Genomic DNA, 26021 nt, shown 5'->3' with positions numbered 1-26021 from the left:
CTCCCTCCCATTCTATCTGTACAAAAAATGGAAAAATATCCTCGGGTGAGGATAAAAAAAAAAAAAAAAAAAGGAAAAATGTCCTCGGATGAGGATTAAAAAAAAAAAAGCTAAAAAAACCTGATTTCATTTTGTAGCTAACAAACTTTAGATTATACAACTATATAATAATTCTTAAATATTTTTATATCTATTTTTTTCTTCTTTCTTTATTTTTAGAGAGGAAGGGAGAGGGAGAGATAGAAACATCAATGAGAACATCAGTTGGCCACCTCGTGCATGCCCCCCACTGGGGATTGGGCCCACAACCTGGGCATGTGCCCTGACCAGGAATCAAAACTGGGGACCTCTTGGTGCATGGGTAGATGCTCAACCACTGAGCCACACGGGCTGGGCTATATCTGACTTCTTAAAATGAATAAAGAATGAACAGAGTACTGATTTGGAAGAGTATAATTTTTCTGACAGAAATGTCCAAGAACACTTGATGTCATTCTTGTTTGTTCAACTTCTGCAGGATTACAAAAGGCATTTTTGCAAACATTTTAGAAGGTGTTGCTTATTTCCCCAGGACTTCTCTTAATCCTTTGAGAGTCAAACCATTATTTTTGGAGGCACTTAGCCTGTCATCACCATGAAGATTCTCAGATGTCACCTGGTCTCACTCTGTCAGAGCCTCACTGGGTGGTAGCTCTGCATGTGATTTTCCAAAATCACTGACCGTCTTCATGAAATCCTACAAGATTTACAATTAGTCTTTGTAACATGTCTATTTGCATTGCACTGTTAGACATTCATGACACCTGGTGATCACAAGACTCTGGCCATCAGAGACACTGATAGGTCCAGTGGAAAGAATGAGGGGAGAAGAAAGAAGAGCTTTTGCTTCTGTGCTATGCTGACTCTGGCTTCCCCTGCCACCTCCTAACAACAGGGACTTAGGATAATAAATACCTAGATAATGAGGACTTCCCAAAGCAGAAACAAGTAAGGTGAGTGTGGACAAGCAGGCAGCATCTCTCTGTAGAGTAGAATTGTTTGCACTCTGCTTTTCTTGGCCACCTAGAGAAAGCCTATCCACAAATGCTTTCACATTGTGCTGTGGCTCCAACTGGCCCTTACAGACTGTGAAGCTACCCGTCCTCCCAAAAGAACCACAAGACAAAGGTCACTTGGTCAGACAACACTTTAATTGGCTAGAAATTTAAAACCTGTCTTTGGAGACTATCAGGAGCCGTGTGTAGAAAAAAAGAGAAAGCAGAGGCGTGGCACTTAGGGCTTAGGAGGAAACAACAGGCTGAGCAGGTCAGCGATGGCTGAAGAATCCTTGAGGATGGTTATATTTAAACGGCTTCATCCTGCTGGGACCCCTAGAGAAACAGAAGGGGATCAGTTAACACCATGCCCTTTAGGCTGACAGAATTAATTATAGTTAATGCCACAGTATATGGTTGTTAGGGAGGAAAAAAGAAATGTGTGAGTAAAGCAGACTGCACAATATGTAAAGTGTGATACCGTTTTTGTAAAAATGTCTTTGTTTGCAAATGCATGAACACAGGCCCTCACTGACAATGGGCACTTCAGGGGACAGTGCATGGGCACCCTCACTTTTTAGTGTTTTTAACAACTGTTGATTGTTGTTTCTGTGTTTAACAGCAAACATGGTTTAATTCTCTAATTTAAAAAATAAAGAAAAAATATAAAATAAAATTAAAAAAGCCCAGCGAGTGTGGCTCAGTGGATTGAGTATCGTCCCCTGGACTGAGAGGTCCTGGTTCGATTCTAGGTCAGGGCACATGCCAGGGTTGTGGGCTTGATCACCAGTAGGGGGCATGCAGGAGGCAGCCAATCGATGTGTCTCTCTCACATCGATGTTTCCATCTCTCCCTTCCTCTCTCTCTAAAAAACAAACAAACAAACAAAAACACAATAAAAAATATTTAAAAATGAATAAATTAAAAAAATTAAAAACCTCCTTTCCAGGGAAATTCACATACAGGTACGAGTCTGAAGTCAGGGCATGAAAAGAATCTGTGCTAAATGGTCACCTCTTAGATGCTATTTGTATAATTTTATAGATTTTACAGATGAAGAAACAGTCTCAGGGATTTAAATCATCTGCCCAACATTATACAGTCAGAAGGTACCAGAACCCGCCTGGCCAGTGTAGCCCAATGGCTGGATGTCATCTCATGCACCAGGAGGTCGCTGGTTCCATTCCAGGTCAGGGCACATGCCCAGGCTGTAGGCTCAGTCCCCAGTGGAGGGCATACAGGAGGCAGCCAATCGATGATTCTCCCCCCTCCCCTCTGAAATCAATAAAAACTTAAAAAAAAAAAAAAAAAGAAGGTAGCAGAGCCCAAATTCAAAACCAAATCTAATGCCAAAGCCTCGACCTCATGAAGCTTAGGTGCTTCAGCTATCATTCTGGGCCCCCAACAAAACTCCACACAAGGTCCTCTTCCACAAAACTCCACAGTAACTGACACTAGGTAACACCCTGGATCTTGGTCTGAGTAAGGGAGGATGGCAGTATATGTGTCAGGGATGGTAGAAATGAGGGGAGAAAAAAGGTTTTAATTCCAACACCAGGACAACCACTTACCTAAGTGAGGGCTTATTCTGCCTGCACCGTGCTTAGCACTTTACATGCTCTACCTGGTTTATTTTCATCCTCAAAACCATACCTGAAGTGAACAGTTTTACCAATGAAAAATCTGAAGCACTAAGTATAGACCCTAATCACACAAGTAGAATTAGCTATTTAAACCTAGGTCTTTCTGGCCCCAAAGCTTTTGCTCATAACCATGATGTCATATACCTCCCAACACCAGAAGGGCACTGTTATCTGGGCAAGTCTAAACATAGCTGATGGAGAACCCACAGCCTAAAGGTACCCACCTAGCCTCTGTTTTTTGTGCTGAACGCTGGGGCTGACTATGCCAAATAAAATTTGTTGCATTTAAAAAAAAGCCCAGCTTCTTGGCCTGATCCCAATGGTCAGCTGGACTCTAGGCCAAGAACCTCACATCTCACCAGTCATGGAGTTAATTAGATCTGAGTGGCCAAAGCAGCACCTTCCCAGAATACTCTCACAGAAGAGCTCAGCCTGGGTGACACACAAAGTACTTCAGAAAATGGGTCCTTTGGGAACCATCAGCTATAAAAAACAAACACTGGCCGTGTGAGAGATCGCACCCTAGAAATGCGCTACAGCAAGCTGGGAGGGTGAAAAGAGCTGAGGTCTCACACAGACTCACTAGGGAGACCAAGTCCTAGAAGTCGCCAACATCCAGCCACAAGCTCTGCCTCCCAGCAGCCATTGGGAGTTAGAGCTGGTTATTAGCAGATAGTGCCACAAACCAGGCAGGCAAAGGTGCCAAACAGAGGCAGAAGGATGCTGGGGACACCTTTCCCAGGCTGGGACTGGCTGCCTAAGAAGGTGAGGGGCAGATAAGGCACCTCTTAGACTGACAGACAACAGGGGGATGCCCCAAATAGAAACAGATTATAGCCCTTTCCCCTTCCCAGACACCATTCCTCTTCGAGTCCTTGCCCAAAACAAAAAGGATGCCTGAGCAATGTGAACTGTGGAGTTTTGGAAAGGACTCTAAGAACATGAGTTAGGGGACAATAGGAAAAGATAGGACTCCAAAGCCAAAGGAAAAGTATCTAGAACTGCTATGAAAGCAGACATGCTAAATACCATGCTGTCAGGACCTGTCAGCATATTCTTTTTTTTTTTTTTTTTTTTGCCCTGTCTATGCTAGGAACCATTCTGGAAACTTTACATGAGTTAATTTGTCAAGAGCTAGAAGGTAGTATTTCCACTTCAGCCTTTAGGAAATGGGCTCACAGATGAGTTGACTATTCCAAGGTCTCACAGCTGGTGAGCAGCAAAGCAGAGATATACATTTGTGTTTGTCTTATTTCAAGGCTGGTTCATTTTGTAAAGCCCAACTGCCTAAAGCTATGATTCTCATAGATATGTGAACACCCTAGGAAGAGTATAGCAGACTCTGGGGACTGGTGGAGGTACATATAGTTTTAAAAGCTTATTTGGACAGTACAGAAAGTATAGAAAGTAAAATTCAGCTAAATCCTCTTGGTTCATGGTTCCATGCTGCTCACTCAGTGGGTGGTCCCCCTTCAGAGGGTGTTTGTGAAGAACAATTAGACCAGGCTGGTAGGAGAGGCTGCAGGAAAAATTTCAGGAAGGAGGCAGCAAGCTCTCCCCAGGAAATCCAGCAGCAGGATTTTAATTTACTCTGTGAACAAAGACAAAGTGCACCTGGGAATAGGTATGCCCTCTATGCCGGCTTTGATCTCTGCTTCAAATCCCTGTGAGTGGCAGGCTGGAGGTCCCTGTCACTCTCACTCCTCCCCTTACCTGAAAAGCCGCAGACACATCTTCTCCTGGGGAAATTCCTTGGGCCCCTCCACGCTGTCATCGTGGATCTCAGTCTCCAGGTAGACGTCCAGCAGTACGCACAGGCGCTGCAGCTGGTTGGTCAAGAGCTGATGGCCCGGCCAGGGGCCGCACAGCTCCTTGTAGCACACGTTGACCTCACTCTCCATGGCCTACAGGGTGGGAAGGCCGGAAACTCAGCATGACCTTCAGACTGCTGGGTCTGACAGCTCCACAAGAACTGCAACTGGGCCTCCGCTAGAGCTGGCCCACACCACATCAAGCTGGACTGGACTGTCCTGAGGCTCCCCCTCCTCAAAACAATGAGGTCTTCCCGATTCTCACCCATAATTTTCCCTGCCTTGCACACCCACAGCCAAAACGGAGGTGTGTAGACAAGGAATCTCAAGCTGAGATCCGAGTCAGAAGGTATTAGGGTTAAAAACATGCTCCACAGCTTTAAGGCCACTATGAAATCAAATCAACAGGCATAATGATAATTAACAGCTGCAATGACTTCATACATATTCCCATTCCAGCAATCCCTTCTGAGTTAATTTATATTTGCACAGAAGCTCGGAGATAACCTTTCAAGGCAAGTATTTATATTATTCCTAATTTATAAATGGGGTGAAACCTGTGTACCGCAAACTAAGTAACTGGTTGAGATGGATCTAGGCTCTTTCCTCTACTATACCATGTAGCTTCTATTAAATTCTATAAATCCTACCAGGCCCCTCTGTCATAGGAATTATGCCAGAGCCCAAGCCCTCAGCTGTGGCAGGTTCTGCCACAGCCTACTTCCCCAAAAAGGCTCTTCCTGCTCCTCCTGTCACCCACAGCAGGGCCTTACTCGAATATTGTCATCATTGCTGTTGGTTTTCTCCCCTTTCCAGTTCAGACAGAGCTGGAAAATGGGTGGGATGGAGGAGTAGCCGGGGTTCAGCACCACAGCAGCCTGGAGTTTGGCTGGGAAAGGAAAGAAGGAAAAATCAGTTCTGTGACCCAGCTTGCCAGCCATGTACCATTCCCTTTGGACCCCTCAGGCGAGCTCTGATGTCTCATATTAACCCAAGTGCCTCAGAGCACATTCTAGTAATAAACTAATTTTTTTTTTTTTTTTTTTTTATCCTCACCCGAGGACATTTTTTGTTCAGATAGAGAGGGAGGGAGAGAGAGGAAGAGAGAGAGAGAGAAACATCGACGTGAAGGGACACATCAAGTGGCTGCCACCCGCACGACCAACCAGGGCCGGGGACAAACTGCAACCGAGGTACGTGCCCTTAGCGGGAACCGAACCCGGGTCTCTCGGGACCGCAGGCCGACGCTCTAACCGCTGAGCCAAACCGGCCAGGGCGTAATAAACTGATTTTTATATTTGTTCTGGAATCTCCGAAGTGGAATTGCCAGGTTGCAGAACATGATGTCCACAACTCTGGTCCCTCCAAAGAGGTAGAAGTGTGTACACTCCCCAGAATCTAGTCCACATCAGGTTTGCCTGAGAGTTCTATTTGCTCCTTTGACAGAAGTTTGTTTTAATTGGCATTTCTTTATTTGCCAGCAAGTTAAGGATTTTTGCATGTAGAGGCTTACTATCTGTTTTTTAATTAATATGTATCAGCTGTTACATCAGTCAAATGTATCTTCTCTATTTTGTTCCTTTTTAGATATTTTGTTATGTAAAACTTGTTAATAGCCAACTTTTACTCTATTTTCAAGCACTGTGCTAAGCCCTTTACCCACATTTTTTTTTTCATCCTAACAATGATTCTGAATTGGGTACCATTCTTATTATCTCCATTGTACATAAAGAAACTGAGGCTAACAGAAACTTCCTTAAGATCAAAAAGGTGTGATGCAGCAGTGTTGACTTTAAGCAGAACTGCCTGATGTCAAAGCTATGTTCATAATTATTAAATAAAATATTTGTATTTTTTAACATATTCATTTTTTCTCTGGTGAAAGTCTTTGCCATTTTCAATGGGAGGACATTTATCCTCTCTACCAATAAGATAAGTATGCCATTCTTTTTTCACTATTTATGGAAGGATTTAAAAAAGAACTCTCAGACACACCAGTAATTCAAATAACAGCAGACAATAGAGTGCAGGCTAAGACAATTCTTCCCTGACAGTCTCAAAAACATTATAAAGTGATTCCTTTCTCTACTGTTGTATTACCTCTGACATACAGTCTGCACACATTTCTGTATTGTTCTCTGTTCACCAATTTTTTTGTTTTAATCTACACTACGTAAACTTTTCAAACTGATCTGTTGTATGACTTAGGGATTATGTATGTATTTGGGATTATTGTTCACTTATTCATTTAAATGTCACCCTTAATTTTTCAAATTCTACAACAGCTAATAAAAAATTAATTATCACATTCGTTCTATGTATGAGTCTAGAATACTATTATCTTTCCAAGTTTTCATCTGCTCAACTAGGAAGTAGAAATAATGTTTTCCAATGACTTCCCACCCTTGTGACTTTGTAAATTTCTTGGGCGGTATATTTTGTGCCCTTTCAAAACAGTTTTCTATGTTTAGTGATGAAGTAAAAGTATATTTTAAAAGGGGAGAGGATCGCCCGGCCAGTACAGCTCAGTGGTTGAGCATTGACCCATGCATCAAGAGATCACTGGTTTGATTTCCAGTCAGGGCACATGCCCCGGTTGTGGGCCAAATCCTCAGTGGGGGGCATGCAGGAGGCAGCCAATAGATGTTCTCTCTCATCAATGTTTCTCTCTCTCTCACCCTCTCCCTTCCTCTCTCTCTAAAATCAACAAAGAAAAAAAAAGTGGGAGGAGAGGATAAAAAGTAAATGCACAAAACCCTGACTGGGTAGCTCAGTTGGTTACAGCGTCATCCCGATACGTCAAGTTGCAGGTTTGATTCCCTGGTCAGGGCACATATAAAAGTCAATCAGGCCCTGGCCAGATTGGCTCAGCGGTTAGAGCATCAGCCTGCGGTTCAGGGAGACCCGGGTTCAGTTCCCACTAAGGGCACGTACCTTGGTTGCAGTTTATCCCTGGCCCCGGTTGGGTTGTGCGAGTGGCAACCACTCAATGTGTCCCTTTCACTTCAATGTTTCTCTCTCTCCCTCCCACTCTATCTGAACAAAAAATGAAAAAATGTCCTCGGGAAGGAAAAAAATGAAAAAAAAAAAGTCAATTAGTGAGTGAGTAGATAAGTGGAACAACAAATTGATGTTTTTCTCTCTAAAATCAATCAATAAAAAAAATTTTTTTAAAGCAAACACACAAATTCTAAATAGTAATCACCTACCAGGAGGGAGGGCATAAAGTAGGATTGGGGGGGCCTCAAATGTATCTGAAATACCTCATTTCCTCAGAATATATATTTTTTTGTTCAGATAGAGTGGGAGGGAGAGAGAAGACAAGAGAGAGAGAAACATCGACGTGAAAGGGACACATCGAGTGGCTGCCACCCGCACAACCCAACCAGAGCCAGGGACAAACTGCAACCAAGGTACGTGCCCTTAGCGGGAACTGAACCCGGGTCTCTCTGGACCGCAGGCCGACGCTCTAACCGCTGAGCCAAACCGGCCAGGGCCAGAATATTTTTTATTTATTTATTTTTAATCTTCACTCAAGGATATTTTTTTCTTTATCTTCAGGTACAGTGGGAGGAAGAGAAAGGGAGAGAGAGAGAGAAACATCAACGTAAGAGCGACACATGGACCGGTTGCCTCCTGCATGACCCTGAGCAGGGCTGGGGACAAACCGCAACCCAGGGACCTGTCCTTGACCAAAATCAAAACCATGACTCATTGGTCCACAGGACGATGCTCTACTGATGAGCCAAACTGGCCAGGGCTCCTCAGAATATTTTTAAAAACACATGAAGAAAAAGAGAAGGAAAGAAAAAATGACAAAGTCCCTTGACCCTGTGGCCATAGTACCAAGCCTATGGAGGCTGAGGCGGTATAATAGCATCTCAGAGAGTATCTGGTGGCTCAAGCAGGAAGCCCTGGCACATCAGATGCCAGGACACCTGTGAGGAATCAGTTTTTGATGCCTCTAAAATGAGTGCAGAAATAGCAGAGAGGAAGGTCCTGCCACACTGCACTTCACAACCTGAGAGGAACATATCAGCCCTTCTGTGAAAAGGAGGGAGAACGAGTATCCAATTCTAGACAGCAGTAAAGCCAAGGGCTAAGAGCTCAGGGTCAGAGGTATGTGATTAAATCTTAACTTCCTCACCTATAAAATGGGAATATGACCACCCCTAGGACTGTCATGAGGATTAAATGAGATCAAGCACTGTATGTGACTATGTTGCAGATCGAGTCCTCTCCAAACAGTGGTGTTCACATTCATTACTATTTGCTAAATCCCTGCAGCAGGATTCCAGACCTTTTGCTTCTTTGGGTAACTCCCAGGAATGTTTTCTTCTCAGCCACTCCCCTTGCCTAACACCACTGTTATCAGCAGAACAAATTACCTGTGCCCCTTTCCACGAGTGCCATGTAGTAGAGATTGGTGTCCCCAGCCAGTCCTGCCTCCACAATATCTTTGGTGAAATGCAGCTCCTGGAAATCACCAAGGACAAGGAATGAACTACTGGCTCATCTAGTCAAACCTCCTGCCCTTCTTCTGGTGGAGGGGCAGGAACTGGAGTCCCCAGGACAGCAATGATGACCTGTCACTCCTCTACCTACCATGTAATCTTCATGGGGGATCGTCGCCCACTTCACCAGGCGAGAGACAACCTTCGCAGGGAAGAGGTACTGGCAATCGCTAGTAACTGGTACAATGCCATGTTCTAAAAGAGAGCAAGAGAGGTGGCGTCACAGGTAGAAATCAGGTGCCACAGCTAGGTAACTAGCATCCTCTAGAGAGCTCAGATGGCCCTAGCAGATGTCCAGGTACACCTGGCACTCAGTAGGTGCCCAGGTCAGCATATGCCAGGAATGCAAGCACAACGTGACCTTCACCTAGGGCTACGTGCTTGTGACCAGACCCAGCACCAGCATTCATGGTGTTTTATCCTTAATGCAAATGATGGTCAGCAAAATAAGAACCCCCGGCAGCTAATACCAGTGACAGCCTCTGCAGTAGTGACTATTAATTAGATCAAATAGCCGAGAGGGCTGTGTTTTCATAGCTGACCTTGATGGAGGAAAAGACTGAAGTGTTCTGTGTCAGTTCCTCTAAGGGAGAAAGGCTGGAGAATTGCTCCAGCATAAATTCCTGCTGGCATTTCAATAAGCAAATATGCCAACACAGTAAACACTGTCCAGGATGACAATCATCCAACCTTGAGACAAAACTAATTCAGCAATGCTGATGGGGAGAAAGACCTGATGGACAAACAATGCTGCCATGGAGAGAGAGGGTCCATATGGAACACAAGACTGAACCAGAGGGGCAGGGTCTCCAGATGGGTCCTGGAAAGCCAATGAGCTGCTCCTGACCAACCTGTGGCACCAGAAGGCTTTGGGTCTCCTCTGTGGGCTGGAATAGCCCTGATGGAGAGTGCAGGTCTCTGCTTGGATGGATCTGCAGCTCTCTCCAATGGCTTGGCCAATATCTCTGCTCAGCAAGAGACTGAAATCCAGCTCTCTTTAATTCATTGTCAGGATTCAAGACATCTAAGTGAAGAGCTAAGTTGTTTTGTCCCTGTGTTCTATGAATAGCTCTCAAGCCACAGCCCTTACCAGCTTACCCAGGGACGCAAACTGTTTGTGGAGAGCCAGGCGGGACTGCACTCTGGTTTTCAGCAGTTTCATGGTGGCCTCCATGTGGCTGGAGCTCAGCGAGTGGTCAGCAATCACCGTGTGCTGTGGATGACAGCAAGGGGCACACCTGAGTGCTTCTTGTCCCTTCCTCCAGGCACTGCCTCTTTCCTAGGACCTGCCTGCCTGTGGCAGCCAAGATCACCCATGCCCTGAGATGGGCATTTTATGGGAAAGGCAGGGTTTACCTGCTGTGACAGGCCAGATGCTGAGTCCCAGCAGGAACGACACAAGTTGCTGGGTTCTCAAGAGGCTGTAGCCAGCTCCTGAGAAAAGGAAAGCTTCTGCTAAGGTGCCAGATCCCCTGGGGTTCTGCTTATACTTCATTTTTGGCCTCTTTGTACTCAAGACCAACGGGCAGCAGAGCCTAGAGTTGTGCTGCACCAAGAGGAAGGACCTGTTACTTTAATCCAGAGGGTTTCTAGATCAGGGAGAAGGCAAAGGAACCTAAACATTCATAGGACTTGGACATTTTAGTGTCCCGAGTAGAGGGAGGATAGATCACATCCCCAACAAAAAGCATGCTGCTAGTTTAAAGCCCCCAAAAGCCATCAGAAGCCTTTCTGGAGTATATATAGGTAGAGCTCTCCAGCCCTTCAGCTAAATAGACGGGCCCAGCTGGTGTGGCTCAGTGGATTGAGCGCAGTACTGTGCACCAGGAGGTTGCTGGTTCAATTAATTCCCAGTCAGGGCACATCCCTGGGTTGCGGGCTTGATCCTGGTAGGGGACATGCAGAGGAGGCAACCAACTGATATTTTCTCTCATTAATGTTTCTATCTCTCTTTCCCTCTCCCTTCCTCTCTCTCTGAAATCAATAAAAACATATTTTTTAAAAAGAGACAGGATCAGTATACATACCTGGGGCTGCTCTTTGGGAAAGTGGAGGCCACCCAGCTTCTGAACCCACAAATAGGGGTGACCTAGTTCAAGTACATAGTCTCTCAAAGTCAGGATGCTGCATAAAAGAATAAAATGATTTTATAAGTCCTTTCTGCAATGGTCCCAGGATATAGCCTTCCTCCTATCCACCCCAAACAGGCCGATCCTGCACGCTCAGTCATGCTTATAACCAGGCTGCCAGCAAAGCCTCTTGACTTCATCGGTTTCCCACTATAAATTTCATCTCTGCTATGTTCACTTTTCTTTTTTCCCCTTGATATCCCTCAACTCATAAGCAAATTTCAATAAAAAAGCAGTGTGTTTGATCTCCTTACCAGATTACCAACTTACAAAATATTTTTAAATGTTTTTAATTCTCAGAGAATTAAAATGTTAAACATTTTTATTATAGCATGTGTTCTTATCATATTCCCTAAGTTCTGATCCACCCTTTCCCACCTGTCTATGATCTCCATATGCCTCATAAGCAGGAAAGGTCATGTGTTCCCTTCTCTCGATACAGCATTCTCCTCTGGTCCCCCTACCCTCGTAGAGACCGCTGACCCTACCAGTTATCCAGCATTGGACTTGAGCCACAAGAGCAACTCAGAAGCAGATAATTGGAGAGAAGAGGAAACACTGCTGACTCACCCAACTTTATCAAACTGGTACTGATTGGCTGGATTCGGAGTTTTCTTTCCATGATCCCCAGGATACAAACAGCTCAGGACTGAGTCAGGAGAGAGCAAGTCACTGAAAAGGGAGAAGACTGCAGTGAGAATGCCGTCCAAGCACCGTCTCCAGGCAGACTCGGGCATTCGGGGATGGTAATGCCACCTCTCACTGATGATCAATGCCACCATTTATTATGACTATTATTGTTATTATTTTATTTTCTTATCTTTATTGTTGAAAGTATTACAGAAGTGCCACCATTTATTGAATGCTTTCTGCAGGCCGGACCCTTTAGATGCTTAAGGTCATTGGGTCTTCATAACCCTATGAGGTAAGGGGTATTATCATTTCCATTTTATAAAGGAGAAACTCAAGGCTTTAAAAGATATGATCTGTCCAAAATCACACTGCTAGTAAGTGCTGGAGCTGGTATTTGCACTATCTAATCAAAGATAGTAGCACATTTACCCACTAAATTAAAATAAAATATCTATTCTTTCAAGGCTTATGTGGTGACCAGGGCCTTACCTAAGGGGAACAAAGCCCTATGACATTGGAAACAGAAATAAACAAACTTTTTTAAAAATCCTCACCTAGGTTATTTTTCTATTTATCTTCAGATAGAGTGGGTGGGAGAGAAAGGGAGAAAAAGAAATATCGATGTGAGAGGGACACATTAACTGGTTGCCTCCCGCACAACCCCAACCAGGACTGGGGACAAACCGCAACCAAGGTAGTGCCCTTGACCGGAACTGAACCCACAACTCATTGGTCTGCGGGCCGACGTTCTACTGCTGAGCCAAACCGGCCAGTGCAGAAATAAACATAATTTTTACAGGAGCGCAGAGATTCCTTTCTACCCCAGAAAGTGTGCAGCTTTGGTATTGTGTCTATCACTTTGACCAAATTTCATGCTACTAACAAAAAAGGTCCCCTTTATATTTTCAGAAAAAGACAATACCACATACACTGCAGACAAGGTGACCCAGCACTATAAGCAGATAGCGATGCCACTGCCACCCACCTGGAATGGTTAGGGCACAGCCCATAATTAAACGTGACAAGCAGAGAAGAGACTGGAGGGTGGGAGTTGGAGGAGATAATAATGGAGTAATCTAATCACAAGGACAACAGGGCCCATTCTTTCCCGCAACCAGCATAGAGTTCTCCATTTTTTCAGGAACAGCATCAGGAACAACTCAGGCAGAAGAGCTGATCCTGCAGCTCTGAATCCCATCCTGCTGCTCTGAGCCCCCGGCATGCCTTTGGGACTCAATACTGGGGCAGTGGCAGCTTTTGGCTCTTCTGTTTTTCTGTCCCTCCCAGAGTCTCTCTGTGTCCTGCCTCCCAGCAAGGGTCTGTTCCCTTTCACTGCCTCACATAGAAAACTGGCTAGAAAATAAACAAGAATCACCAGTCTTTCGGCCAATATTTAGTCACTATTACCAACAGAATAAATCAACCAAAATAAAACAGAACAGCTAAAACTGCACACAATAAGAGTTTCTAATCAACAAAAGTTGATGGAAGAATCAAATCTTCTTGACAAGCCCTAGCCAGTTTGGCTCAGCGGTTAGAGTGTTGGCCCGCGGACCAGAGTCCCAGGTTCGGTTCCCGCTAAGGGCACGTACCTCAGTTGCAGTTTGTCCCCACCCCGGTTGGGGTCGTGTGGGTGGCAACCACTGGATGTGTCTCTCTCACACCGATGTTTCTCTCTCTCTCTTCCCGTCCCTCTCCCTCCTGCTCAATCTGAAGATAAATGCAAAAATGTCCTTGGGTGAGGATAAAAAAACAACCAACCCATCTTCTTGACAAAACTTGTATCTGTAACATGCATCTCAAGACAACTGACTTTGGTAAAAACAACAGCCACAAAAGGGGAAGTTATGTATATAATCATAAAACTACAACACAGCCCTGGCTGGTGTGGCTCAGGTGGCTGAGCGTTGTCCCATGTATCGAGAGGTCACAGATTTGATTCTTGGTCAGGGCACATGCCTGCAACCCTATTAGGGGATCTGAGAGATGAGCAGGCATCATGCTTGATCCCCAGTAGGGGGTGTGCAGGAGGCAGCCGATTGATGTTTTTCTCTCATATTGATGTTTCTCTCTCTCTCGCTCTCCCTTCCTCTCTCTAATAAATCAACAAAAACATATTTAAAAAAAAAAAATACAGCCCTGGTTGGTATGGCTCGGTAATGAGTGTCAGCCCTAGCACCAAAGGCTCCCAGGTTCAATTTCTGGTCAAGGGCATGTACCTGGGTTGTAGGCTCAACCCCTGGCCCCCGTCTATCTCTCTCACATCAATGTTTCTCTCTCCCTCTCTCTCCCACTCCCTCCCTCCCATCCACTCTCTCTAAAAAAAAAAGCATAACCTTAGGTTAGAATTAACAAAAATGAATAAATAAATAAATAAATAAATAAATACACCACCCAAACAAAAAGCGATTCAATTAGTCAAATCTTCATTATAAAATTTTAATAGAAAATGAATTTTAAAAACTTTGGTAAAATAAAATTGGAAAATGATTAAAAATAGTTTAATGGCTTAATGAAAAATTAATGAATTAAAACGCCCCAATGGAGATCATTCTAAAAATTATTTCTTGAGGAAAATTCAGCAAGGCTGGTATAATTCTGATTAAAATGTTTATATTAAGAACATTAGCCCTGGCCAGTTTGGCTCAGCGGTTAGAGCGTCGGCCTGCGGTCTGGAGAGACCCGGGTTCGGTTCCCGCTAAGGGCACGTACCTCGGTTGCAGTTTGTCCCCGGCCCTGGTTGGTCGTGCGGGTGGCAGCCACTCGATGTGTCCCTTCACGTCGATGTTTCTCTCTCTCTCTTTTCCTCTCTACCTCCCACTCTATTGGAACAAAAAACGGAAAAATGTCCTTGGGTGAGGATTAAAAAAAAGAACATTAATTCCCTAGTGAATTAATAAACTCTGGCAATAGTCATTATTATTAACATTGCATAAAACAGAGATAGCCCAGGTTTTCTGATTGAAGCACTCAACAATGCCTATGACACGGTCCTGCCCGCCCCTCTGTTCCCCTCCAAAAAAATCAAAATGCAATTTTATCAAGTCTCTAAATCTAACTACAATTTATATGAAATATACAGGGATGGCATAACCCATAAAATTGTACTGCAGGGATGTAATTATCAAAATCTAATTCTGGAGGAAACAAACCTAAGAGCAAACAACACACTTTCTCAATAAATCAAAAGATGGCAGAGATATTCAGATGAAAAGATGGCTGAAAGCGTCCCCCAACTGCAACATATGGACCTTATAGAGATCCTGAGTCAAATCCAAACTGTAAAAACAACTGACAAAAAAAATGAAAAAACCAGGAAATTTTGAACTCTGACTGACTACTGGGTAATATTAAGGAATTAGTGTAATATTGTGATGTAAAAAAAAAAGAAGATAAAACTATACATCAGGCTGGTGTCTACAGGGGCCAAAGCAGCCTGAACTTGAGTAAAGGACTCTGGACTTGGAGTCTGGTGCTCTAGGCCCAGGGCTTCCATGATCAGATGCCCCCTGGACCTGTTTCTCCATCTGAATAAGGAGATGCGCTAGACAACACCTGAAGGCCCATAAAGATCTAATCATGGTTTTCTCCCTCTTTGGGGGCCAGGGCCCACCTGGCAATGACAGCAGTACTGTACAGTGGTGCACAGGCCTGTTTCTTCACCTTGCAGAGCTTTTGTAAGAGTTAAATAAGTTGATGATGATAAACAGTTGTCATTTACAAGGTACTTCACCTATGCTAAGCACTTGACCTGACTCTTTAAAAGCTCCTAGAAGGGGATATTATAATTAACAACCACAGAATGAGAAAACTTGGCTAAAGGTGCACACAGAGCTATAAGTGGCAGACGCGGACTCGCCAGAGCTTATAACCAGTTTGCTGCACTGCCTGAATCATTGCACTTACACAGCTTAAGGAGATGAAGTTAAGCATGCTCTGAGGTCAGCCTGCAACCCTATTAGGGCATCTGAGAGATGAACAGGCAGCATGCTTGTGACAAGATCTGCCCTGGCCAGAGCCCTCATGGAGCCCTACTGGACTGACAGCTCTGGTTGATCAGTGTCACTGGGTGCTCTGAATAAGCAAACTCTGGGCTCCCTCTGCTGGGGTCAGGGGGAATGAAGTCGATTTCATCCAGAGTGCCCACAGGTGGTCAAACACTCAAACACAGGGACCAAGGCCATAGCCTGAAAGGGACGTGAACTGTAAGTGCTAGGTAGAAAATAAGGGGACACCATCAGGCAGCCATTAAAAGGGCCCCTGCCCCATTAGGCACCAGACTTGTACCTCCTTCAGTGGTCTTCCTATAGCTGACATGAGGACTCAGTGGGACCAGGTAAGGGCAGGGGCAGAAGTGGTGCAAGGCCAGGGCAGTGTTCTTGTAAGAGAGGCTATTTCACTCTTAGGCCCTCTAGGTCCTCCCTTCTTCCTGCTTCTGGCTGTGGAACAAGATTGCCATGATGAGGGGCTTCCTAGGGATGCTCGACCTATGTCTATCATTACCGTGCCTCTGCTCACCTCTTCAAAAATCCCACAGGGTCCACCACAGTCCTTCCCTCACCGCCCAGGTAAGAACAATCTGGGATTGAGCTGAGTTCTAAAGTAAAAACCCCAGCACCTTTGGACAAAAAGAGAAAGGAAAAGAGAGTGGCCTAAATCTGTCAACCTGATAACGTCTGCCAAATCTCATTTTTACATTCACGTTCTTTCCACACTGGTTATAAAAAGTTGGTACTCTGTCCTACCTACTCAACTTCCAATATGCTCTGGTCACATTCATCATCTGCTGTGTAGGAGGAGGACTTCACCAATTAAAGTCGGTGAGTGATTTCTAAATACCAGTGATATGCCAGAACTTCTAGGCCAAGTGGACATGACAACAGAAGTCAAAGTAGCTGTGAACCTCTCAGAGGCAGATGAGAAAGAAACTGAGAGCAGCCCAGCACCAATGTTCTCGTCACAGCCCCCTCCCTTGTCCCACTCTCTGCAACGCCTGTTCAATACCCTGCACTGATGGGGGTGATCAGCTCTGTTGCGGTTGTCACTTTGGCTTTTACTGTCATGATGTTGAGGTTCATGAGATAGTAGAAAGTCAGGTGAAGCACACTGTCATCTGGATGGGGAGGAAGAAAAATAACTATGAGTTAATCATGAGTGCAGAGTCAATAGTTTTATAGAAAGGGCAGTCAATGAGGCTTTAAGATATTTTACTATAAAAACAAAAACTCAATGAAAATTTAATGTTGAAAAAAAAAGCAGTTGTTTACAAATTTGCTACTACTCCCTCCAAAAGGTGGAACTCTATTTCCCTTCCCTTGAGTGCGGGCTGGACTTACAGACCCTGCTTCTAAGAAATACAATATGAGCCCTGGCCAGTTTGGCTCAGCGGTTAGAGCATCGGCCTGCGGTCCGGAGAGACCCGGGTTCGGTTCCCGCTAAGGGCACGTACCTCAGTTGCAGTCTGTCCCCGGCCCTGGTTGGTTGTGCGGGTGGCAGCCACTCAATGTGTCCCGTTCACATCGATGTTTCTCTCTCTCTCTCTCTGTTCCTCTCTCTCCCTCCCACTCTACCTGAACAAAAAAATGGAAAAATGTCCTCGGGTGAGGATTAAAAAAAAAGAAAGAAATACAATATGAAAAGGAAGCAATCAAGCCAGGCCAGTGTGGCTCAGTGGTTGAGCATCAACCTATGTACCAAGAAGTCGCCAGTTCGATTCCCAATCAGAATACATGCCCAGGTTGTATGCCAAATACCCAGAAGGGGGCATGCAGGAGGTAGCCAATTGATGTTCTCTGTCATCAATGTTTCTCTCTCTCTCCGTCTCCCTTCCTCTCTCTCTAAAATCAATAAAGGGGGGAAAATTAAAAAGAAAAGGGAAAAATCAAGTGATCACCAAGTAGATCCAGGTTTACAACGCAAGTAATAAGACACAATGATACCATGTACCTCTTACATGACATGATAATGATGACGACATCTATGGTCTTCCTCCCCCAATCCAGAAACCTCAGTCTAACCAGAAAAAAACACTAGACAAGCCCAAATTGAGAGATTTTCTTTTTTTTCTTTTATTTATTTATTTATTTTTTAAATTTTTTGGTATGTGCCCCTAGCAGGAACCAAACCCTGGACTCTCTGGTCTGCAGGCTGACGCTCCAACCGCTGAGCCAAACTGGCTAGGGCTAAATTGAGAGATTTTCTACATACTAAATAGAACTTGTGTTCAGAAGTGTCAAGGTCATAAAGGACAAGCAAAGACCGAGGAACTGTCACAGTCTGGAGAGGACTAAAGGACATGACTAAATGCAATGTGAGATCCTGAACTGGACCCTGGAAGAAGTAAAGGACATTAGAGGGAACACCAGGGAAATCTGAATAAATCCTGTAGTTTAGTTAATAGTGTTGTACCAATAAAACTAACACTAGTTTTGATAATTTTACTATGGTTAAATAACATGATGAAATTAGGGGAAGTCAGGTGAAGAACCTATGAGAACTCTCTGTATTACCACTGCAACTCTTCTAAGATTAGTTCAAAACAAAATGCTCTTTTTTAAAGACAAAGAAAGGACCAGTGTGTAGAGTATGTTTCCATTCATGTAAAAGATATCATGGGAGGGGATATACACTTGTATAAAAGCCTCTAAATGCATAGACTATTTCTAGAAAATACACAAAATCTGTCATGACAGTTGTATGTAAGACCAAGGACCAGCCCTTGGTTTGGCTCTGCGGTTAGAGCGTCAGATTATCCTCATTGTTTTGCATGGAGTTTGATTGTTTTTTTTTTTTCCTAACTCATACAATAACAATAGACACATAAGGGATACTTGATAAAACTATGCCTCTTTCTCAATTTTAAAAGTCAGATACACAGAATAAGTTGTAAGAGTATGCAGGAGTAATTTGACCAATGTGCTTAATTTAGTATGTGTGAGTAGGATTTTTTGTTCTACAGAGAATATATATTTTGAAATTGGTTTGGTATGGATAAAGGAGCGTGTGATAAAGCATTCAGCAGTGTAAGAGTTGACAGTCAAATGTAAGTGTCTCTCTCACCCAGACTCCCAGACTCTGGTTCTTGGACTTTCTTTTTATCCTCACCCGAGGACATTTTTCCATTTTTCCAGAGCAGGAGGAAGAGAGAGGAAAAGAGAGAGAAACATCGACATGAAAGGGACACATCAAGTGGCTGCCACCCGCACGACCCAACCAAGGCTGGGGACAAACTGCAACCGAGGTACATGCCCTTAGCGGGAACCGAACCCAGGTCTCTCTGGACCGCAGGCCGACGCTCCAACCACTGAGCCAAACCGGCCAGGGCGGAGGCCTCTTTTAATATCATCCTCAGCATCCTCAGCTTGCTGGACCCTGTGCACCTGCAGCTGGCTGAACTTGTAAGTGCTATGGGATTCCCAGAATAAGGGGAACCAGACCTTTGCACTTCAGGTCCAGCATGACGGACAGCGGGTGCCTCTTCAGCATCTCCTTGCGTTTGTCATCCAACTGAACTCCCAGCGTGGGTCGTCGGCGTTTCTGGACAAAGGAAAGAATGAAGATGATGAGCACTGGTCATACAAATCTCTCCCTTCCTTCTCCCTACAAGCCAAGGCCTCAGCACTGCTGCTTGGGACCTGATGCTTCAGCTATTCAGCTGCCAGGCTCCCAGCAGCCCTTTCTTTCAAACCTTTCTTCTGCTTCTAGGAAGGATGGCACCTGCCAACTAGCAGGCCCCAGTGCAGCTGCTTGGCACGCCCACTTGAAGAAACTGCTCTCACCGTGGTCTGCTCCTCCTCAGCATCCGAGTCGCTCTCGTCATCTGCAGCCACAGAGAGAAGACATCGAGAGTGGAGGGGGTTCCCAGTGCTCCCTAAAGCACCTCAACCCAGGATGTAAAGGGGCCCAGACTCTGTATCATTTGTAAATAGTTTTTAGAATAAGTAGTAAATTAATTTGCTCCTGTGTATTCAGTATAGAAAACATGCTGATGCAAGAAAAATAGAAAAGAGAAATGACCTATAATCCCACCACCAATCTTTTAGTGATTTTTGTTTTTTACAAGCCTCTCCTCTGGTTGTGGTAGCAATAACAGTAATATAAATAACAATAACAGCAGCTCATACAATTTGAGTGGTTGTTATATGCTGAGGATGATATTAAAAGCTTTTACATTCATGACCTTGTTTAATTCAAATAATTCTACTTGAGGTATTACTATCCTCTTTTGACAGGAGATAAAGCTGAGGCTCAAAAATGTTAAGAAAATTCCCTTGCCATGGCCGGTTTGGCTCAGCGGTTAGAGCTTTGGCCCGCGGTCTGTAGAGACCTAGGTTCGGATCCTGCTAAGGGCATGTACCTCGGTTGCAGTTTGTCCCCGGCCCTGGTTGGGTCGTGTGGGTGGCAACCACTCGATGTGTCCCTTTCACGTCGATGTTTCTTTCTCTCTCTCTCCCTCCCACTCTATATGAACAAAATATCAAAAAATGTCCTCGGGTAAGGTTAAAAAAAAAAAAGAAAAGAAACTTCCCTGGAATCAGTGAGCTAGTGAGGGGCAGGCTGAAATCCAAAAGCAGTGCTTTCCCTGTCTATGCCTGAACATAAGGTCAATCACCCTGTTAAACATAACTAGCGCAGCTGATTTCCAAAGGACCAGTACTTCCCTTGGGTGGTGAGCATCCCTGGAACCAGCTAAAGAAAACTTGGAGGAGGATCCTGACCAGCACATTACCTTGGGAGTCCTCGTGAGGCTTAAACAGAGCCTTGGCTTCGTCCACACTGCCTTCGATCGCCACAGACAATGTCTTATCTGGGAGCAAGAAAAAGCTTTGTATGATAGCCACTGAGGGAAGGGGCTAAGTTCACAAGCAGGCCAGCTCTGGGACTGCACTTCTGCCTTTGTCACAGCTCCTTACTGACTGGGATGGGAGGACAAAAGCCCTTTCTCTAGATGAAGAGAAAGAGGTAAGAAACTTAAGGGTTTTTTTTGCATCGTTTACTGAGAACAAAGAACCCAAAGTGTAGATTCCTGGACAAGTATCAGCTGAGACTAGTGGTGAACACCTGTTTTCAGGCTTATACCAAGGTACAGAAATCCCAGCCTCAGGCCTAATGCTACATGGTACTCCTCTGCTAAATGTCTTAAAGGTTCTCATGCAGAAGCTCCTAACTGTCACATCCCAGAAACAACAGCTTTCACCTAAGTGCTCATTCTCAATGCCACATTACACTAAGCACTTGACTGGCACTGGCACATTTAACTGGGAAGCAGGAAGACAGTGGGTAGAAACTTGAACCCTGAAATCCAGTCTTAGGCCTGAATCATGGCTCCAATTCCAAAACATATGACCTGGAGGGTTATGGAAAGTGACAAATGATAGTTGCCCTGCCCAGCCAGTGTGGCTCAGTGGACTGAGCATAGTCCCATGGACTGAAAGGTCCCAGTTCGATTCCCGGTCAGGGCACATGTCCAGGTTTCAGGCTCAATTCCCAGTATGAGGTGTGCAGGAGGCAGCCAATCAATGTTTCTCTCTCATCGCTGTTTTTATTTCTCTCCCCCTTCTTCTCTCTCTAAAAAAATCAATAAAAACATATTTTTAAAAATGACCCTAACCAGTTTGGCTCAGCGGTTGAAGCATCAGCCTAAGGACCAGAGTCATAGGTTCGATTCCAGTCAAGGGCATGTACCTCATGCCCTTTGGTCCCCAGCCCAGGTCGGGGTCATGTGGGAAACAGCCAATCAATTTATCTCTCTCACATTGCTGTTTCTCTCTCTCTCTCCCGCTCCCACTCTATCTGAAAATAAATGGAAAAAATATCCTCGGGTGAGGATTAAAAAAAAAGAAAGTTAGCCCTAGCCAGTTTGGCTCAGCGGTTAGAGCGTCAGCCTGCGGTCCAGAGAGACCCGGGTTCAGTTCCTGCTAAGGGCATGTACCTCAGTTGCAGTTTGTCCTCGGCCCTGGTTGGGTCATGCGGGAGGCAGCCACTGGATATGTCCCTTTTATGTCGATGTTTCTCTCTCTATATCTCTTCTTCTCTCTCCCTCCCACTCTACCTGAGCAAAAAATGGAAAAATGTCCTCGGATGAGGATTAAAAAAAAAGAGGTCACCAGTTCAATTCATGGTCAGGGCACATGCCTGGGTTGTGGGCCCAATCCCCAGTGGGGGGGCATGCAGGAGGCCGCCAGTCAATGTTCTCTCCCATTGATGTTTCTATCTCTCCCTCTTCCTTCCTCTCTCTAATATCAATTAAAAAAAAAAAAAAATTAATCTCCCTGGCTGGTGTGGTTCAGTTGGTTGGAATGTTGTCCCATACACCAAAAGGTCATGGGTTCGATTCCCAGTCAGGGCACATACCTAGGATGCAGGTTGCTTGGTTACAGGAGACAACCGATCAATGTTTCTCTCTCTCCCTCCCCCGCCCTCTAAAATCATTAAAAACATAAAAATTTTTTCAATCTTCACAACAACCCTATAGGAGCAATACTATTATACATTTTATACATTTACAGATGAGAAAATCAAGGCTTAAAGAAGTTTGATACAATAGCCAGGAAATAGATAAGCTAGGTCTACTCAACTTGAGCTGGCATCTCAAGTGAAAAGCTAAGAGGCCTGTTCCATGCACCAGGCCTGATATCTTCCTGAGTGATGCCTGGGCCTGCCTTTGTGGAGCCCCAGGTCTAGGGCTGGGAGGTCAGACAAACCACCACCCCTCCTGCTCCATTCAAAAGAGTATACAGATTACAGATAGACACAGAAGCCTAAAATGAATTGCCCAATTGTATTAAGGAGAGATGGCAAACTTCCTCCAAGTGGCAGATCACTTAGACAATATTCCTAGGTAGCCGACCACTAATCTCTCTCTCTGACAACGCTGCATGAACCATCACACCTTATCCCAAATAAGATGGATGTCCCCATCAACCACTGGCAAACTTTTGGGTAGTATAGTCCTAAAATTCTACAATAAAATGAGAAGGAAAACAGGTTGGGATTCAAACATAAAAGAAAAATTACTCACCCTGTCTAGGGGGCTGGGAGGATTTCATATGAGCTGATGATGGAAACAGGAGGGAGAACAAAGGGAAGGGAGAGGACCAGAAGGACCAAGAAGACATAAGAAAAGAGACAGTAATGTGTCGGTGCCTATGGCTGGGAGGAGAGGCATGCACTGGTAGGGGTGGGGAAGAAACTTTAGGAGCTGGGTGAAAGCTGCAGTAAAGCAAGAGGCAGGGTCTCTAAAAACTTCTCAAAACCCTAGTGGAGTAAAGGGCTCCCTTTAAGCTTAATAAGGACACATCCTTTCACTGGGTAATTCAGCATAATGACATGCAGCCCGTTTGGGGCGTGGAAAAGCCTAGGAGAGCTGGCTGGGATCCATGTTCACAAAACCTTCTCTCTGAAGCAGAGCAAGAGGCATCGATCCACCTGCCAAGCGTGCTTTGTGCTGTCTAGGCATTGCACCCAACAGCCGACCAGCCAGGTTCATCAAAATTTCAAAGCCATCCATTCTGAAATGCCCATCAGGTTAGTCCAGCCTCAGGCCAGCTAGTCAAAACAGCCATGCTGGGTGATGCAGAGGGGAGGCAGTTTTTGTCACCTGAGGCTTCGGAGCAGGGCCTGGAAGCTTTACTCAGCAGGCAGTGCTTCTAAATGACTCAACCAGCCACAGTTGCTGCTCCCACAGCCCCTCATCCTCACTCGGCCCCCATACTTACCACAGGCCTGCCCATATGCAGTGGCTTGGACAAAGAGGACATAGAGGGGAGGTGGCAGGTGTCTGGCTGTCTCATACTGCTTGTGAGCCTGGTCGAAAGGCATGAACAGGTACTCTTGCACCGGGAGGGAAGCCTGCATGCAACAAAAGGATTTTTATTTTTCCATTTTAGGCAGTCCACATATGAACATGTGGCTGTTTAGTTATAATATATCGTTTATTTATCTAAGTTATACATGATAAGCAAACAGAACAAATAGGTAGATAAAAGGTCAATATAAAAAGAATCCATTGTGCCCAACCAGCGTGGCTCAGTGGACTGAGCATCATCCCATGGATTAAGAGGTCCCAGTTCAATTGCTGGTCAGGGCACATACCTGGGTTGCAGGCACAATTCCCAGTAGGGGGTGTGCAGGAGGCAGCCAATCGATATTTCTCTCTCTCTCTCCTTTTCTCTCCCTCTCTCTCCCTCCCACTCTGTCTGAAAATAGAAAAATATCCTCGGGTGAGGATTAAAAAAAAAAAATAGAGTAACAATATCAGGTGTTAATGAGGATCAGGAGCAATTAGACCTTTCATATAAGGAAATTTCTGTAAATCAGTACAATCACTTTACAAACCTAAATATATACACAGTACATTTTTTTAAAATATTTTTTTTCTTTATTAATTTGAGAGAGAAAAGAAAGGGGGAGAGAGAGAGAGAGAAACATCGATGAGAGAGAACATCAACTGGCCACCCCCTGCATGCCTCCCACTAGGGATTTGGCCCACAAGTTGGGCATGTGCCCTGACCAGGAATCGAACCGGCAACCTCTTGGTGCATGGGTTGACTCTCAACCAGTGAGCCACACCAGCTGGGCCACAATACATTTTTTTTTTTTAATCCTCACCCGAGGACATTTTTCAACATTTTGTTCAGATAGAGTAGGAGGGAGAGAGAGAGAGAGAGAGAAACATCAATGTGAAAGGGACACATCGAGTGGTTGCCAGCCACACGACCCAACCAGGGCCGGGTACAAACTGCAACCGAGGTACGTGCCCTTAGCAGGAACTGAACCCGGATCTCTCTGGACTGCAGGCCGACACTCTAACCGCTGAGTCAAACCACCCAGGGCCACAGTACATTTTTTTAACAGGAAAAATTAAGTGCTGCCCAAACTCTTTTTTTTGTTTCCTTTTTGTCCCATTATAAAGTGCTACTGGGGATATTTCTGTTAACAATTCTAATTCTATGCTTAGAGTTGAAGGAAGGAAATGTAGATCTTGCCAAATCCCAGAAAAGAGAATTTATAATTTCTCTAGGGTCCTTTTGCAAAGTTCCTTCATATTAATCATATACCCTGCTTCATTGAACTATAAGGATTTAGACTAAATCTGGTTTCACAAAGAAAACAAAATCAGGTCACCTATATAGAAAGACCTTACATTTTACAGGTAGAGTCAGGACTTTTCTTCCTAGGGTACCTAATGCTTTCAAATATGAGTCAAATTCTTTTCAGAGTGTGTAGATCTGAAGATCTGCCCCTGAGGTAGTCAGGGGGATGCAACAAATACCCACAGAAGCACAATTAGATGCCTAGAGACTTCAGGGGCTGGTAAAGACCATGCACGGGGTAAACTAAAGAGTTTGCAAAAGTGTTTTATCCGGATGAGACTCTGGATGAAAAAAAAGGCCCCAGGTAACTCCATGTATACATTCCTGAGTCCACCCAGCCAGCTTTTCTTCTACCCAGAACACACCTTATCGTACCAGCTGGGTAGGACTTCAGCCAGGACCATCCTCACACTAACTCTAAGACAAATTAGGGTAACAGACCTGGCAAAACCCAAAGGAAGACATGGCTGCTGGCAGCTCAGGTCAGCAAGGTCTCAGTGGTTCTTTAGTAACGGCAAAGCCAAGGCTGAGGGTGTGAGAGTTTAGGGAGAGACCCTCACCTGCATGATGCTGTTCAGGCGAGGCTGGAGGCTGCTCAGGTACTCCTTCTTCACCTCGATCTCCTTAAGGATCTTCTCCTTGTTGGACAGGCACTCTCGGTACTTCTCTGCCAGCCTGTTGGGAAAGGACAAAGCACTGTCACTAGATGTTCTCCACAGATAACCTGTCACATCTGTTCACTGTCAGAACTCACCTAATAATTAATGTCTACCTAACACTTATTATGTGCCAGGCCCTTTGAAGAACTCTTTATAAGCATCACAGTATTTAATCCTTATAAAAATCCTGGATGATAGAGGCTTTTCTTATCCCCAAAGGAGGAAATGAAGGCTCAGGGAGGTAAGTAACTTGCCCAAGGTTATCCATTTAAGAGCAAGAACACAGCTGGGGTCCGGCAGGCGTGGCTCAGTGGTTGAGCGTGGACCCATGCACCAAGAGGTCACTGCTTCAATTCCCACTCAGGACACATGCCCAGGTTGTGGGCCTAATCCCCGGTGGGGAGCATGCGGGAGGCGGCCATTCAATGTTCTCTCTCATAGATGTTTCTATCTCTCTCTCCCTCTCACTTCCTTTCTCTGTAAAATCAATAAAGGAAAAAAAAA

General features: G+C 44.8%; 1 protein-coding gene across 2 annotated transcripts in view; it reads right to left on the bottom strand.

Moving 5' to 3' along the window:
- Positions 1–1178: 1178 nt before the first annotated feature.
- The window catches only part of THOC5 (THO complex 5), a 36998-nt gene continuing 12155 nt past the window's right edge, over positions 1179–26021 (bottom strand). For both annotated transcript variants that reach the window (XM_036276418.1, XM_036276416.1), the window contains 14 exons: positions 25419–25533; positions 23482–23614; positions 20493–20570; positions 19543–19583; positions 19201–19300; positions 16769–16877; positions 11702–11803; positions 11030–11126; positions 10101–10215; positions 9094–9197; positions 8877–8964; positions 5262–5377; positions 4391–4581; positions 1179–1370 (listed from right to left, as the gene is read on the bottom strand). In XM_036276418.1, coding sequence (XP_036132311.1) covers positions 1307–1370; positions 4391–4581; positions 5262–5377; positions 8877–8964; positions 9094–9197; positions 10101–10215; positions 11030–11126; positions 11702–11803; positions 16769–16877; positions 19201–19300; positions 19543–19583; positions 20493–20570; positions 23482–23614; positions 25419–25533 — 1453 coding nt within the window. In that variant the 3' untranslated portion in view covers positions 1179–1306. The remainder of the gene's footprint in view (positions 1371–4390; positions 4582–5261; positions 5378–8876; positions 8965–9093; positions 9198–10100; positions 10216–11029; positions 11127–11701; positions 11804–16768; positions 16878–19200; positions 19301–19542; positions 19584–20492; positions 20571–23481; positions 23615–25418; positions 25534–26021) is intronic.

This window comes from Molossus molossus, unplaced genomic scaffold, assembly GCF_014108415.1.
Source record: "Molossus molossus isolate mMolMol1 unplaced genomic scaffold, mMolMol1.p scaffold_m16_p_22, whole genome shotgun sequence".
NCBI lineage: Eukaryota > Metazoa > Chordata > Mammalia > Chiroptera > Molossidae > Molossus > Molossus molossus.
The sequence above is the reverse complement of the archived record's forward strand: the minus strand, read 5'-3'. Positions and strand labels throughout refer to the sequence as shown.